Genomic DNA, 14,814 nt, shown 5'->3' on the forward strand with positions numbered 1-14,814 from the left:
GATTTTAATGACAGTTGTTTATTTACTTAAAAGCAATAAATTAATTGCAGAGAATCTGGGGTGGTTTCAGACAAGTTCATTTCCCTAAAGTTGGGGATTACAGTGTGGAAAACTGAAGACATTTCCCAACCACATGGTTCCAGGTTCAGACCCACTGCATGACACCTTGGGCAAGTGTCTTCTACTATAGCCTTGGGCCAACCAAAGCATTGTGAGTGGATTTGGTAGACGGAAACTGAAAGAAGCCCGTGTGTCTACTTGTTCCTTCAACATCGCTTGACAACCGATGCTGGTGTGTTTACATCCCCATAACCTAGCTGTTCGGCCAAAGAGACCAATAGAATAAGTCCTGGGGTCGATTTGCTTGACTAAAAATGGTACTCCAGCATAGCCACAGTCAATTAACTGAAACAAGTAAAAGAATAAAAGAACATATTTTCAGTCTTGTTGTTTAGTAGATAATTCCATAGATTTGTGTTTGTCACAGATAGACATCAGCTCAAGAAATTAGAACACTTTTTTTTTTCTTTCTTTCATTCGACCCTGTTGGTTAGAGAAAATTTATTATAACTTGCTTAGTTACACAATTATTAGTGGCATGAGCTATTTAACTTCTGACCAGTTTTTCTATTCTGTGTGCAGCTTGAATAGATCTGCAGAACTGGTTCTTTTACATCTCTCTCAGTCAGTCAGTGAATATATATATATATTAACAATAGAGCTTCATCTGTTTACTCTTACTAATTGTATTATATTTCTACTTTGTGTTTTATTTATTCATCAATATTTTCACTGTCATTCAGTTCACTGAAACCCTACCCTTACTGCTTCTTGAATACCAGCCTCTTAAATGTACTAGTGGGTAAGTCATAGGAATTTGGTGATGGTGTTGTAGTGTACAGCTGTTTTCCTTAATCTTTGACTCACAAGTACTTTTGAGGTCACCTGTGTTGTCTTAAACAACTTATAATGTAATAATATCGTTAGTAGATTATTTTTGTCTGCCGCATTCAGGTTGTGCCTTATCTGTTATGTCCACTCCCTTGCTTGGGAATCAGTCATTATTATCATACTTTCAGAAGAAAACTGAATGCTGTATTCATCCGTAACTAAATATGTATGGTAACTAATTTATATTCATCGTTGTTCCTGTTGTCACATATAGTAGAATTGTTTTATATTTGTTCACTTTAGATGGAATAAATGTATCTTGTTACTCTGCTTACTGTCATCTTGTTTCTTCTCGAAAAGTTTGACATTTCTGTCATGTCTCTCCTCAAAGCTGTAGTATTTGTTTAGCAATAATACTATAGCAACCAGTTGAAATGGCTTTGTGTCTATAGAATTTGTAAAAGTATAAATGGTAATGTTGATAATATTATAAACAAGCTTTTGAGATAAATTGTAATCAAGGGAATAGAAAATAAAATAATGCCTTAGATGAGATTGAGAAACTGGAAAGTAATCAACAATAGATTGAGTAATATCAATAAAATATACTGTTTAAGAAGGTAAATTTTATCAATAGCTGAACTCACTCAGCAGCAGAATGAAGTGTCAGCCCTTAGTGAATGAAACAAGTCAGTACTTGTATAACATTTGGAATAAGGAGTTTTTTAAAGACAAAATGGATACAAACTAAATACAATTGTCAAAGGTAGAATTGGAAGTATAATTTCATTACTGTAATAAAGTACCAAACTAGAAAGCCTTTAGTCTAGGATTTCCTTGTCTACTTCACAATTATATATATTCGCTTGACTAGACAACTTTATCAGTGTGTAACAGTTAGGTCTACCACCATGGATGGTAGAAGGGATAATTGTCCTTGTGTAGAAATGCATGTGAAGTGAGAAATTGCAAATGTAAGACATGGTTACTATTGATATACAAACTGTTGATGCATCCCTTAATGAAACTGGAGCACCTTCTGCTAAAGATCACATGGTATTTCAGTAACACCGACTTTAAAAAATCTTTGTTTGTCCCTCACTTCCACACCTTATTTTCATTTATTGTGCAAATATTTCACATAAGTAATGAAATGTATTTAATTAGCCATAGTTGAAGTCTTTGTAAGCTAAGTTGATATAGAGTGATTTAAAAAAAGACTCATTTGAAGGTTGTTGCAACCCATAAAACCAACAGAGAAGACTTAAAGAAAAGAAAAAGAAATAAAAGCAAAAGTGAATGAACTTGACAAAAAATGAATTATGACAGTTGACAAACAGGAGACAATGTGGAAATGAAAAATGAACTAATGAGGGATAGTGAAACCTTTATCATAGCCATACAAGAACAAACACATGATAAGAGCAAACTTTAAAAGCATAAATAGACCAGCTCGGTAATGAAGTAGACAAAACTGTCAGTGACATACTCTGTTAATGTAGGGAAGTGGCACAAAAAAAATACAAAGTAAAATGACATGGTAGAGAAAGAGATATACTAGGAGGTTTGGGGGAAATTTAGATGAAAATTGGAGACATTATTGGAGACCAGGATTTATTGGAAATGTTCTATTGTAAGATCTTGCATGTCATGGTTATGAACTGACAGTTTAATACTGGAGCAGAGACCTGATATGATCGATCATATGACAGGAAAAATGCTGAAGTGTATTATATTACTCCTGTAGTAGCAGGATTGTCTTAACAGCAATATAGGCCTCTGGGCAAAGCAATTTACAGGAGCGGCTACATTTATTTAACAAATCACTGTATACTTAGATTAGCATCAATCACCTTGACCTTATGGAGCCCTCAGGTAACTATCCACTGTGTATGGACAAATAAATTGTTATATATATATTGCTATATCGTGTTTCAGTTGTAGGCACAAAATCAGCAATTTTGAAGGCGGTTAAGTCATTTACATCAACTCAATGCTCAACTGGTACTCATTTTAATCAATTCTGAGAGCATGAAAGGCAATCAACCTCAACAGAACTTAATGAGTCAGAAGAAATGCTGCTAAGCATTTTGTCTGGCATGCTAACAACTCTACCAGTTCACCACCTTTATCTTGCTATATAATTGCACCAGGCCAACAATTTTGGAGAAAAGGGATAAATTAATTACAACCACAGTACTCCACTGGTATTTATCTTATTGACCCCAAAAGGATGAAAGGCAAAGTTGACCTCAGTGGAGTTTGAACTCAGGGTGTAAAAACAGACCAAATGCCACTAAGCATATATCCCAGCATGCTGAAGATTCTGCCATATTGTTGCTTTGCTATATCATATAATGCCAATGGAAATAGTTCCACACTGTCTGAACTAGGTCAAGGAATTAAGAAAATTGTGTGGCATGTCTGTGATAGTTATGTTTTACATAACTCAAAAAAACTTTGTTCAAGTGACTGAGAAATATTAGAACTAGACTTTGATAGAAGAGATATAGAATACTGCCATTCTGTATTCTGTAAGGACACTTTGCAAAATCTATGAGAAAATTTATTAAATGAATTAAATTGCTGATGTGACCAACATTAAGAGAAGGATTGTTATAGGTCTCTTTTGTGCAGTGGAGGTATAAATATATATATATATATATATGGCTGACAACTGTTTCAATTTAATGAGTCAACAATAAATGGTTAGCTGACACTGATATTTCTGTAAAACATTACAACATTGAACTGATTTCAGATTGATGAATAGCTTGAGTGCTTTGCGAAGAATGAGACCTAGCGTTCATTGATCCAGAAGATATTTAACAGTTTCGTGTCTGTCATCACTGAAGAAATTACTGATAGGTGAAAAGCTTATGGGGATCCATACATATGAGGATCTATACAGATCATGTGCAGAAGCAGTTAGTAATAAGTTCAGTGGAAGAAAACTTTGAATTGAAACTCTTCAAAGAAAATAGGATTCTGCTATGTGCGAAAAATGGTAATGCTTAAAAGAATCAGAAAAACTAAGTAGAAATTTCATATTTTACCCAGTGTAAATTATAAATGCACAGGTAGTTATGAAATTGCAGTTACACTAGTAGAAATGATAGACTTCACAAGATTAGTTTGCAATACATGTGAAATATATTCTTTTAGTAAGTTCACTAAAAGTAGTTGATAGCTTTTACTTAGGTGATTTTAATTAGCATTGAAGGTGGGTGCACTAAAAGCATAGTAGCCAGGGATAAAAAGAAATTTTGCGAGTTATTACCTTTACTGATAAAAGGAATTTTTCTCTCTGAGTAATAAAAACTAGCAAGCTGTGTGGTGTATATGTACAAAGTAGCATGTTGTTGGTCTTAAATGCAGAAAATTTGCAATAGCTAGAAGGAAATGGAAGCATGATTCCCAGGATGTGTGTTAATTGATATGAATGACAGTATAAGTGAGTAGGGGGGGAAAGTTGTGCATAGAGATCAAATGGAGTGTGCTAGAGAAAGAAGATTGTATTAGTATGGACAGAGATGTATATATATGGAGTATATATATATAGATGTATATATATGGAGTTTCATTAAGAAGTACTGAGCACGTGAAGTGGTTGAATTTGTGGAAGAGGAACCTCTTGAAAATGACATTGAGCAAAGTAGTGAAGGATGTTCCCAAGAAAGCTGACCCTCACAAAGGGGATGGCAAAGAACTGTCGTAGTTGACAACACACCAGTGCTGGAGAAACCTGCACACATGGCTAAAATGGTAGTGACAGGTGGGGGTGCTTACTGTATCTACATTGGGTCTTGTTTTGTTGTACTAATTAGTCACTCTTTATTACCTTTACCATTCACCCTCCCTCCTATGCACCTGCGTAATGACAAGCCATTTCATCTGTCCATATTTAATTCTCTTCCATAATCTCTTTTATCATGCTATTTCTTTTTCACCATCATACATCTGTCACTCTACTGCTTCTATACTCTGAAGCATGCATAAAAAGAAATGGTTCCAGCTTTTGCCATATTTGGTACCACTTACCATCAATGCTAGCCTTCATTGACTCTCCTCTATGTGACTTCTCATTGTCATCTGCCACTCTCCGTTGCTATCCACCACCCACTCCTTATTACCATCACTCATTTCTATTACTATGCCATCATGTTTTCTGTTCAATTTCCAGATCACCGACAAACATGTAGCTGTTATTGTGTCTTTTTCATTATTCCGTCCTCTATCATTCCTTCAGCTATACTCTCCACTTCCACCCTCTCAGTCACATTTACCTTGAAGGAATAGAGAGGGTGGAATTTGAGGTGAGATTGTTTACAACCCCCTCCTTTTACCAACTGTCACCTATTTTCGAGTAAGGGAGTATTTCCTCATGACCAGACCAATCTCAGATTGGAAATGAGGACACTGCTTGTATAACGGTGACACTCGTTTACAACCATCACAGGAGATAGTAATACAAACATAGAACACAAGCGCATACCCCCCCCACACACACACACACACACAGACAGGCTTGTTCCACATTTCCATCTATAAAATTCACACACAAGATTTTGGTCAGCTCAGAGCTATAATAAAGACACTTGCCCAAGTTGTCATGCAGTGAGACTGAACTTACAACTGTAGTTTAGGAGCAAACTTCTTACCAAACAACTATATCTGCTTACATATCTGAAATGGTATGTCTATCAGAAAAATAAAGACAAGCTAACTTTTAAGCAGTTCGTTAACCGCAAAGTTTATTTCTGTTGAATTGTATACTTCCGTGTATCTAAACATCTCAAAACACAACAGTATTTTGTAGAATCATTCTGTATTATTTTTATTATTAATGTTTGGTTGCAGAAAAATAAAGACAAGCTAACTTTTAACCACAAAGTTTATTTCTGTTGAATTGTATTCTTTACTGTAACTAATGCCGCAATCTTCCAAAATTATTAATTTCCACTTATGCATAAAACTACATTTTTTTTTTTTTTTTTCCTATTAAAGATGCCAGTGTGTTTTGTTATTTCTTATAAAACAGTTCAGCAGCCAGTATTTCATCGACCGCTGGGTTCTGAGTTCAAATTCCATCGAGGTCGATTTTCCCTTTCATCTTTTCGGGGTCGATAAATTAAGTACCAATTACACACTGGGGTCGATGTAATCGACTTAATTCCTTTGTCTGTCCTTGTTTGTCCCCTCTATGTTTAGCCCCTTGTGGGCAATAAAGAAATAAGGTAGGGTGGTGTTTTCAATGGCTCCACTTAACTCTTCCTGCTTACAATATACACAGATGACAGCATCCTCTCACACTCTTCCACCATCTTCCAAACACATCTGCAAAACTAATCTAACTCTTCATCAATTTGCTGAGGAACATGTTTACAAATAAACATTTAAAGTAGCACTTGCCAATGCTACCATGTCTCGTTTTAATAACACCGGAGAACATAAACGAACATCAGTCAACAACATAAACACACACACACACACACTCTCACATCTACACTCACACGCACACACAAACACATGCATTCACAAGCACACACACATACAAAGGATCACTTATAAAATTCCCAGTACTTACAGAAGATCTATTATATCAATGCAAAACAGTGTATAAATACAAGCATATACTGTATTTGGCCAACAGAAACCAACAGAGGTGTACAAAATTATGTATTAGCTGCATCATAGATTATGCCAAGTCCTGCTGGACTACCCTCACCCTCCAATCTCTACTATGTAAAACTGTAAAGTACACAAAACTACATTTTCAAAATCTTAAGCCCATCTACACAACAAAAACACTAAAAAATGAAAGACCACCTAGACATGTGATGATAGTAGAGGAGCAGTTTGTTTTAACACTGCTAGAAATAACAACCAAATCTTCCTCAAACAATGCCTTAGATAAGGGAGGACACACTGAATAATGAAGTTCTTGGTACCCCTAAAAATGATGTTTGTCGTGGATGGAATGTCTTTAATCATAAGTTTGTTCAATCAAAGCTGATTTTTGATCTAAAGAGCAACCAGCTTTCACAGTTCCTATATCCTCATGTACAATTAACTTCCAATTCTGTATTATTTTCAATGTTTGGTTGCACAAAAATAAAATAAAATTTATTCCCAAAATATTGTATTCAAATATGAATCGGGTCGCCCCCCCCCCCCACTCTCTTTTAAATGAAAGTCGGTTCCGATAATGCTGCAGGTTCAGTAGTTTTAAAGGCTGTTAGTTTAACCTTTTAGTGTTTAGACCGGCCATATCAGGCCAAAATTGTCTTCCTGTTTTATGCTCAAGCCAGCCAGCTCTGACCTCTCACACCTACCCTACAAAGTCATTCTAAAAATAAACAGGGGCATCATCAAAATCTCAGAGTTACAAGATGCTGAACAATTAATTTAAAACAATGTGATTAAAGAGTAATCTGAATGCTAAAGGGTTAAATAGTGTGACGTATGCTGTCACTCCCATTCGGTCATTTCAGTCACCATTAACCTTTACTCTTGTCAAATGTAATGCTTATTTATTCACATTGTTTTAAATTAATCATTCATTCTCTCACAGCTTCAATATTTCCAATTTGTAATTGTTTATCTTTAGAATGCCACTGTAGAGTAGGTTTGAACATAAAACAAGAATATTTCTGGATACTAAAAGTTAAGCATCCATAAAACTGCTACATCTTAAAAATACCTCTCTACCACCACCACCACTTAATCCTGAGAAGTATTTTAAAAAAAAGAAAAACATGAAAGTAATCACTCACCTCATTTCAACCAAATATAGTACTAAGATATATTACCCACAAGGGGCTAAACACAGAGGGGATAAACAAGGACAGACAAACAGATTAAGTCGATTACATCGACCCCAGTGCGTAACTGGTACTTAATTTATCGACCCCGAAAGGATGAAAGGCAAAGTCGACCTCGGCGGAATTTGAACTCAGAACGTAACGGCAGACGAAATACGGCTACGCACTGGGGTCGATGTAATTAGTTGCAGTTTACAGTGTATTGAGAATGTACTGGACAGTAGAGCGCAACATATCTGGACTGCTAGAGTGTTGTCATCATCTCTTTAATGCCCACTTTTCGTAGATTGCCTAGGTCAAATGGAATTGAAGTAGATTTCCTATAGCTTGATGCTCTTCCTATTGCCAACCCACACTTTTTTACTTGTTTCAGTCATTTGAATGGTCATGCTGGAGCACCGCCTTTAGTCAAGCAAATCAACCCCAGGACTTATTCTTTGTAAGCCTAGTACTTATTCTACCGGTCTCCGCTAAGTTACGAGGACGTAAACACACCAGCATCCAGCATCGGTTGTCAAGTGATGTTGGGGAGACACACACACACACACACACACACATATATATACATATATACTGCGGGCTTCTTTCAGTTTTCGTCTACCAAATCCACTCACAAGGCTTTGGTCAGTCCGAGGCTATAGTAGAAGACACTTGCCCAAGGTGCCACACAGTGGGACTGAACCCAGAACCATGTGGTTCATAAGCAAGCTACTTACCACACAGTCATTCCTACTTCTTCACTTTCCAAACAAGGTATAATAATTCTCCCAAGGCTGGACTTGGAAACAAGGGACTCTACATTTGCGACAGTGATGCTTCGTTATAACTATCTATGCTATGAAGACAGGGAGATACAAACACATACATATACACCATGAGTATCTTTCAGTTTCTATCTACCACAACCACACACAAGGCTTTGATTGGCTTAGAGCTATAGCAGAAGACATTTACCTGCTCTGTCACGTAGTGGGACTGAACACAAAACCATATGGCTATGATGTAAACTTCTTAACCACATAATAACATCTTTATGATAAACCACTGGTTCTCAGTTAAACGGAAGTGCATTATAGCTTGATCTTTGGATTGTACTTAGTTGTTCAGCTAGCTACCTATGTATCATATTTCAATGATCAAGGCTTGCCTCAAGTGGTACTTGAGTGGTACTCCTACTATTCAATCTACTAGTTTCTCATCCTGAAACCATATTAAAAAAAAAATGACCATCAAACTTTCTACTGAACCTTTGTCCAATCAAACCTATCCTACCTCTAGTATTGTATTTCTCTGAAATTCCCTATAGACTATCTTTCAAGAATGTAAATCCTGGCATTTAATCACATTAATTTCATTCACAAGGTGCGTGTGCATGCCAGAGGCTTTTACATATAATGATGAGGTACAAAAAAACAAATGCATTGGGAATAGTTGATAAAGATCTTTTTATCTTTTCCTTGTTTCACTCATCAGATTGCAGCCATATTGGCTCATTTTCTTTAGAGGATTTTAGTCAAACGAATCCACCCCAGTACTTTTTTTAAGCCTCGTACTTATTCTATCAGTCTCTTTGCTGAGACACTTGCAGGGGCCATAAACACACCAACATCTGTTGTCAAGTGGTGATAGGTGACACACATTATTATTGACAGAAGCAGTATTTATACGAAAAGGTAATTTTTATGTCCAACTTAATATGGCTCTCTTGTTAAAACAGACTTCCCACAGATGATTTCCAGTAGAATGGAATCATGTGACATGTGAATTCTGGTGCCTATGACAGATGATTCTTGGTGACTATGATCTGTATGTGTGTGCTTTTATGTACCAAGTTCCTATATGTGAGGATCTCTCAAGGCTAACAACACAGTATCCATATTCTAAACAAGACAGCAATGTTCAGTTGGATATTTTTAGATCTCTCTCTCTCTCTCTTTTACAAAAGGTAGTTTACTTTGAGTTTTCATCTAAGAAAATCATTCATGAGCCTTTCATTATCCCCTGGTTATAGGTACCGAGGTGTCACACTGTTAGAATAAACTCAGAACCATGAGGTTGGGAAGCAAGCTTCTTACCACACAGTCATGCCTGTGTCTTTGTGTTGTCTGAATATGAACCTCTAATTGATTATCTTTATACTATTCTTTATCTCTCTCTCTCTCTTGTTATTTGTATAATCCAATTTTACCACTGAGCTGCTGCTTTATGTTATCGATCTTGAAGAATGAAATGCAAAAATACAGGAATTGAACTTAGAGCCTAAAGAACTAAAACAAATAAATACTGCAAGGAATTTTATCAGGCACTCCAACTAGTTTACCAAATTTGCACATTTTTTATCATTCAGGGTAATGTAAAACAACATAATTATTGAACTAGTCAGATATATGAATCGATTTCATCAAATGGGACCGGTGCCTCCCAGGTTTCTTTTAGCTGTTTGTCTTCTTTAGGAGAGGATGTCCGCAGTGACTGTAGTTATTGTTAGTTGTGAAAAATGTACTGTAATAATTCTACATTATGTCGCTTTCTCCATCACCGTACCTAGCGCAAGAAGACAAATCAAAAGTCACTTTAATTCGATTAACTTCGTTTTATGAACCTGTTCTGATGTAAGGAAATAAGGAGTAAGGGGAAGTGATTCATGCATATAAGGGAGAGAAATCCTCCGAATGTGCCTTCCTCGCACTTAGTGCAAGTGAAACGATGTTCCTCGATGTTTACAATTTTATAAAAAAAAAAAAGGAAATTTAATACAATAAGCTTTACGCGTAGTTTATATTAGTCAAAAGTGTTGACACTATTTTTTTTCTAATTAGGTTTTGCTCATCTTACCATATACCATGTTTCACGTTTACTATTTGTAACATTTTCATTATTGTTACATTTAAGGATGGTCATATTTTGCCAGTTAAACACATTTATTATACATTTGGTCTTCACTTCAGCTTTATCATTACTTTAGTTTCTTTATCAAAGCTCTTTCGTCATACATCCTGTGGCTCACTATTTCACTTGCCTCCTCTTATTCTACTTATTCCACATGTTTTCACATCAAGGATCTTGTAAAACAAGTGCATAGACGTAATAACATTTTCATTATTTTGTTTATTTCCAAGCAAGTTCTGATCAGACATTTCAGCTGTGCCCATCATCGTCTATTTATTTCCATCACTCTCTCTTGAACTACATTATTTAACATACCCTTCAGTTCTCTCTGAAATTACAACACACTTTCTAAATAAAATTTTTTTAAATGTATTTAATAATGTATTCTTGTAATATACCATCTGGAAATAGATAGAATGGTATTGATGGAACCCCTTTGGTCGTAGTTTCACTGGGAATAGAAGAATACCATACTTTACCACTGCTACTACAACCTGTTATAATTCAATCTGTTTGGACATAACAGGTAGATCTCTGAAATTATGCCATATCTCTTAGGAAAATTAAATCACCTAAGTGAAAACTATCAACTATTTCTAGTGATCCTTCTAAGAATTTGAAAGAATACATTTCACATGTATTCTTACAAACTACTCCTGTAAAATCCATCTTCTCAGCCAGTTTGACTGTTCTTTTATCTTTTGACTGGCCATGCTGGGGTACCAACTTGAAGGGGGGTTGTTTTAGTCAAACATATTAACCCCAGGACTTATTTTTTAAAGCCTAGTACTTATTCTGTGAGTCTCTTTTGCCAAACCACTAAGTTATGTGGATGTAAACACACCAACACTAGTTGTCAAGTGATGGTGAGAGGGGGGACACACAGAGATACATACATATATTTTTCTGAAACATTGGCGCATGATGTAGTCTGAACATAACAGGGTAGCTATTGTTGGCTTAAGCCAGACAGCAGCATTCCTACATTTATTCATCCCAATTCTTGTCTACCATAAATGATATCTTTATGCAGTTTTTTCTATTTCTTTTTTTTTTCTTTCTTTTTCAAGAAATTAGAACTCACAGCTGATGAGGGTAATGTTTATCCAGGTGTTTTATCCCGGAAAGCTTTTGAGGTAAATAATTAATATATATTCTTCTATACATGATTGGTATTGTATTATTTATGTGTATTTCTTCAGTGTGGGTTTAGTAGTTCACATCACAACCACCATGGATTTCATGTTCAATCTCATGCAGTGTGTTAAGGTGTCTTCTATTATATCCTTTGGGACTGTCCAGTTTCTAGTGCATAGAATTTGGTTGGTGGAAACTGCAGAAGCCCATCATAAAATGTTGATTTAAATGTATGTTGTATATGTATTATATGCATGCATGTGTGTGTATCTCTCACCAATGTATTTCCTTGAAGAATGTAAGTAACAACAATATGTTCAACATCAAATTACACATATGCTCCCTTGATGGTGGAAGACTAAATGGGTTGAAATGTTGCTTTGATGCATTTTAAAACTTTTCTGTATCCCCTCCCCCATCACAACAGATTGATTTCACAGTTTGAAAAATTGCTAATAACTCATCTCAGAACATTCAAATTTTTAAAATATATTTTGCAGAATACATTCCATGGACCTTTGAAACTGTTTGGCAAAATTTTGTACACTCAAATGCAGGATGGCCATGTTGAAAAAGACCGTATTACAAAGGAACAATTTGTTAAAGCTGGAAAAGAAATATTGAATTTACATGAAGTAAATGATCAGAAGAAATACTACTTCAGGTTATTTGCTTTAGGTAAAAATGCATTAACAAAGGATGGTAAGACATTATTATTATTGTTGTTGTTATCAACTCTTTTGTTCTCATATTTCTATTGAAATACACTGTCTTTGTTTCAATTAATTTTGAAAATAATGAAGAGTTTATCATCATCATCGTTTAACATCCGTTTTCCGTGCTAGCATGGGTTGGACGGCTCAACTGGGGTCTAGGAAGCCAGGAGGCTGCACCAGGCTCCAGTCTGATCTGGCAGTGTTTCTACAGCTGGATGCCCTTCCTGATGCCAGCCACTCCGTGAGTGTAGTGGGTGCTTTTTACTGGCACAGGGGCCAGAGGAGGCTAGCAACAGCCATGGTTGGTTGGTTGGTACTTTTTACGTACCACCAGCATGGATGCCAGTCAAGGCGGCGCTGGCATCGGCCACCTTTGTATGGTGCATTTTACGTGCCACCGACACGGGTATCACAATTAAAATTTCCATTTGATTTTTATTTTGATGTTGATGTACTTGACTCAATAGGTTTCCTCAAGCACAGCAGGCTGTCTTGCGAGCCATGAACTCACTTCATTTGTCGGGTCTATAAATTAACATGGAATTTTGATGGAAGTTTTAAAATTCAGGTCACTTTAAAACAATTAGAAGTGGGCTCAAATGAGTTGATATTGAAATGGTTACAGCAGATTAGTAGCATCAGAAAACAACTCATTTGCAGTGTTTCTTGTAACTCTTTGCATTTTAAATTCAAATCCTGCTATGGTCAAATTTTTTCTTTTTATCATTCCGTGGTTAATAAGTGTACCAGTAATGTACTATAGTCAATGTAATTCGCTGTTCTCTTTACTTCAAGTTATAACAAATAAAAAAAAAATACTGCATGATCTAAGCTAGTCACCAAAATACTTGAATAAAGTTTATCACTTAATTAAACCATTAAATTGTACAGAAATAAATGTTCAGAACTTCGTGCTTATACAGGCTACTGTGTGCCAGTTCATCATTGTCTTCAGCATTTTATGTCTGCCTTCCATGCTGCTACAGGTTGGATGATTCTGTAGGACTTTGCCAAGCTCTAATGTCTGCTTTGACATGGCTTCTATGGCTGGTTATCTTTTCTAATGCCAATAACTTTACAGAGTATATTGGATGCTTTTTTTCATGCCACCAGCACTTATGAGGTTGCCAAATAACTTGCAAAACAAAAAGCCCTCACCTCCACCTTGACTTATGGGTAGTGTGCAAGAGAGCGATGTGGTTTAATGCCATCAACTGACAGATTAGAGTATGGTAGAAGGACAGGAACAGGTATGTTGCTGTGGAGGAGATAAATGGCCACCATGCATTATATAGGATGGGTGGAAGTGACTAGAATGATGATGAAATATTAGGGTGTATTTTTGAGGTACAAGAAGGCATGTCCAGGAATTGCAAAAGAAATTAGAAGAATGGAACCGAGCTTGATGGAGTATATACTCAATGTTAAAATAACAAGCAGTTAATAATGGTTTCAAAATTTGGCACAATGCCAGCATTGTCACGGAAGAGGCTAAATTGATTACATCAACCACAGCTCAACTGGTACTTATTTTATTGACCCCAAAAGGTAAAGTCAACCTTGGTGACATTTAATAATGCAAGCAGTTAATAATGGAAAGATTCAGAAACTTGCTGGAATTTGATCATACAAGGTAGGAATAGAATAGGAAAGTAGCAGTAGTAGTAGTAGTGTCTACAATCAATGAAGATACACAAAATGAAATTGTAGTAACATTTCACTCCCCTAAATGTGAGTGACTGTGTAGCTCCTCTACAACAAGAACCTGCTTTGTCCCATCCTCTTCTCTCATACCATAACCCTCTCCTGTCTTCCTAGCATAAAACTATCCTACTTCCTTCAGTTTTGTAGTCTTGCAAATTGCATGGCAACTCCACTAATACTGGTGGCATGAGAAAAATCATCCTGTACTCTCTGTAAAGTGGTTGAGGTTAGAAAGGGCATCCAGTCACAGAATAGAAATCATGCCAAAACAGACACTGGAGCATGATGCAGTCCTTGGACACATTGAATCTTATAAAACCTCTCAACCCATGCCAGCATGGAACCTAGATGTTAAATAAAGATGATAATTTCTATCAGAAAGATGAATTAAAACTTTAGGTACAATACTTGCATTTGTTGAATTAGTAGATTGATCAAACAGGAAGTTCATTAGAAAGCGTAGATAAATTGTTAACTAGGTGGGATATAGTAGTGCTGTAAATCATCATCGTCATTGTTTAACATCCGCTTTCCATGCTAGCATGGGTTGGACGATTTCACTGAGGACTGGTGAACCAGATGGCTGTACCAGGTTCCAATCTTGATCTGGCAGAGTTTCTACAGCTGGATGCTCTTCCTAACACCAACCACTC

General features: G+C 36.1%; 1 protein-coding gene across 5 annotated transcripts in view; it reads left to right on the top strand.

The window, feature by feature from the left end:
* Window positions 1–14,814, top strand: part of LOC115222639 — a 36,273-nt gene that overhangs the window by 7,050 nt on the left and 14,409 nt on the right. For 4 of the 5 annotated variants that reach the window (XM_029792953.2, XM_036511599.1, XM_036511601.1 and 1 more), the window contains 2 exons: window positions 11,675–11,740; window positions 12,242–12,443. In XM_029792953.2, the coding sequence (XP_029648813.1) occupies window positions 11,675–11,740; window positions 12,242–12,443 (268 nt within the window). Of the gene's footprint in view, window positions 1–9,131; window positions 9,389–11,674; window positions 11,741–12,241; window positions 12,444–14,814 lie in introns of those variants that run through there. The other variant, XM_036511600.1, reaches the window with a different exon arrangement.

The sequence above is a fragment of the Octopus sinensis genome, linkage group LG20 (genome assembly GCF_006345805.1).
Source record: "Octopus sinensis linkage group LG20, ASM634580v1, whole genome shotgun sequence".
Classification (NCBI taxonomy): domain Eukaryota; kingdom Metazoa; phylum Mollusca; class Cephalopoda; order Octopoda; family Octopodidae; genus Octopus; species Octopus sinensis.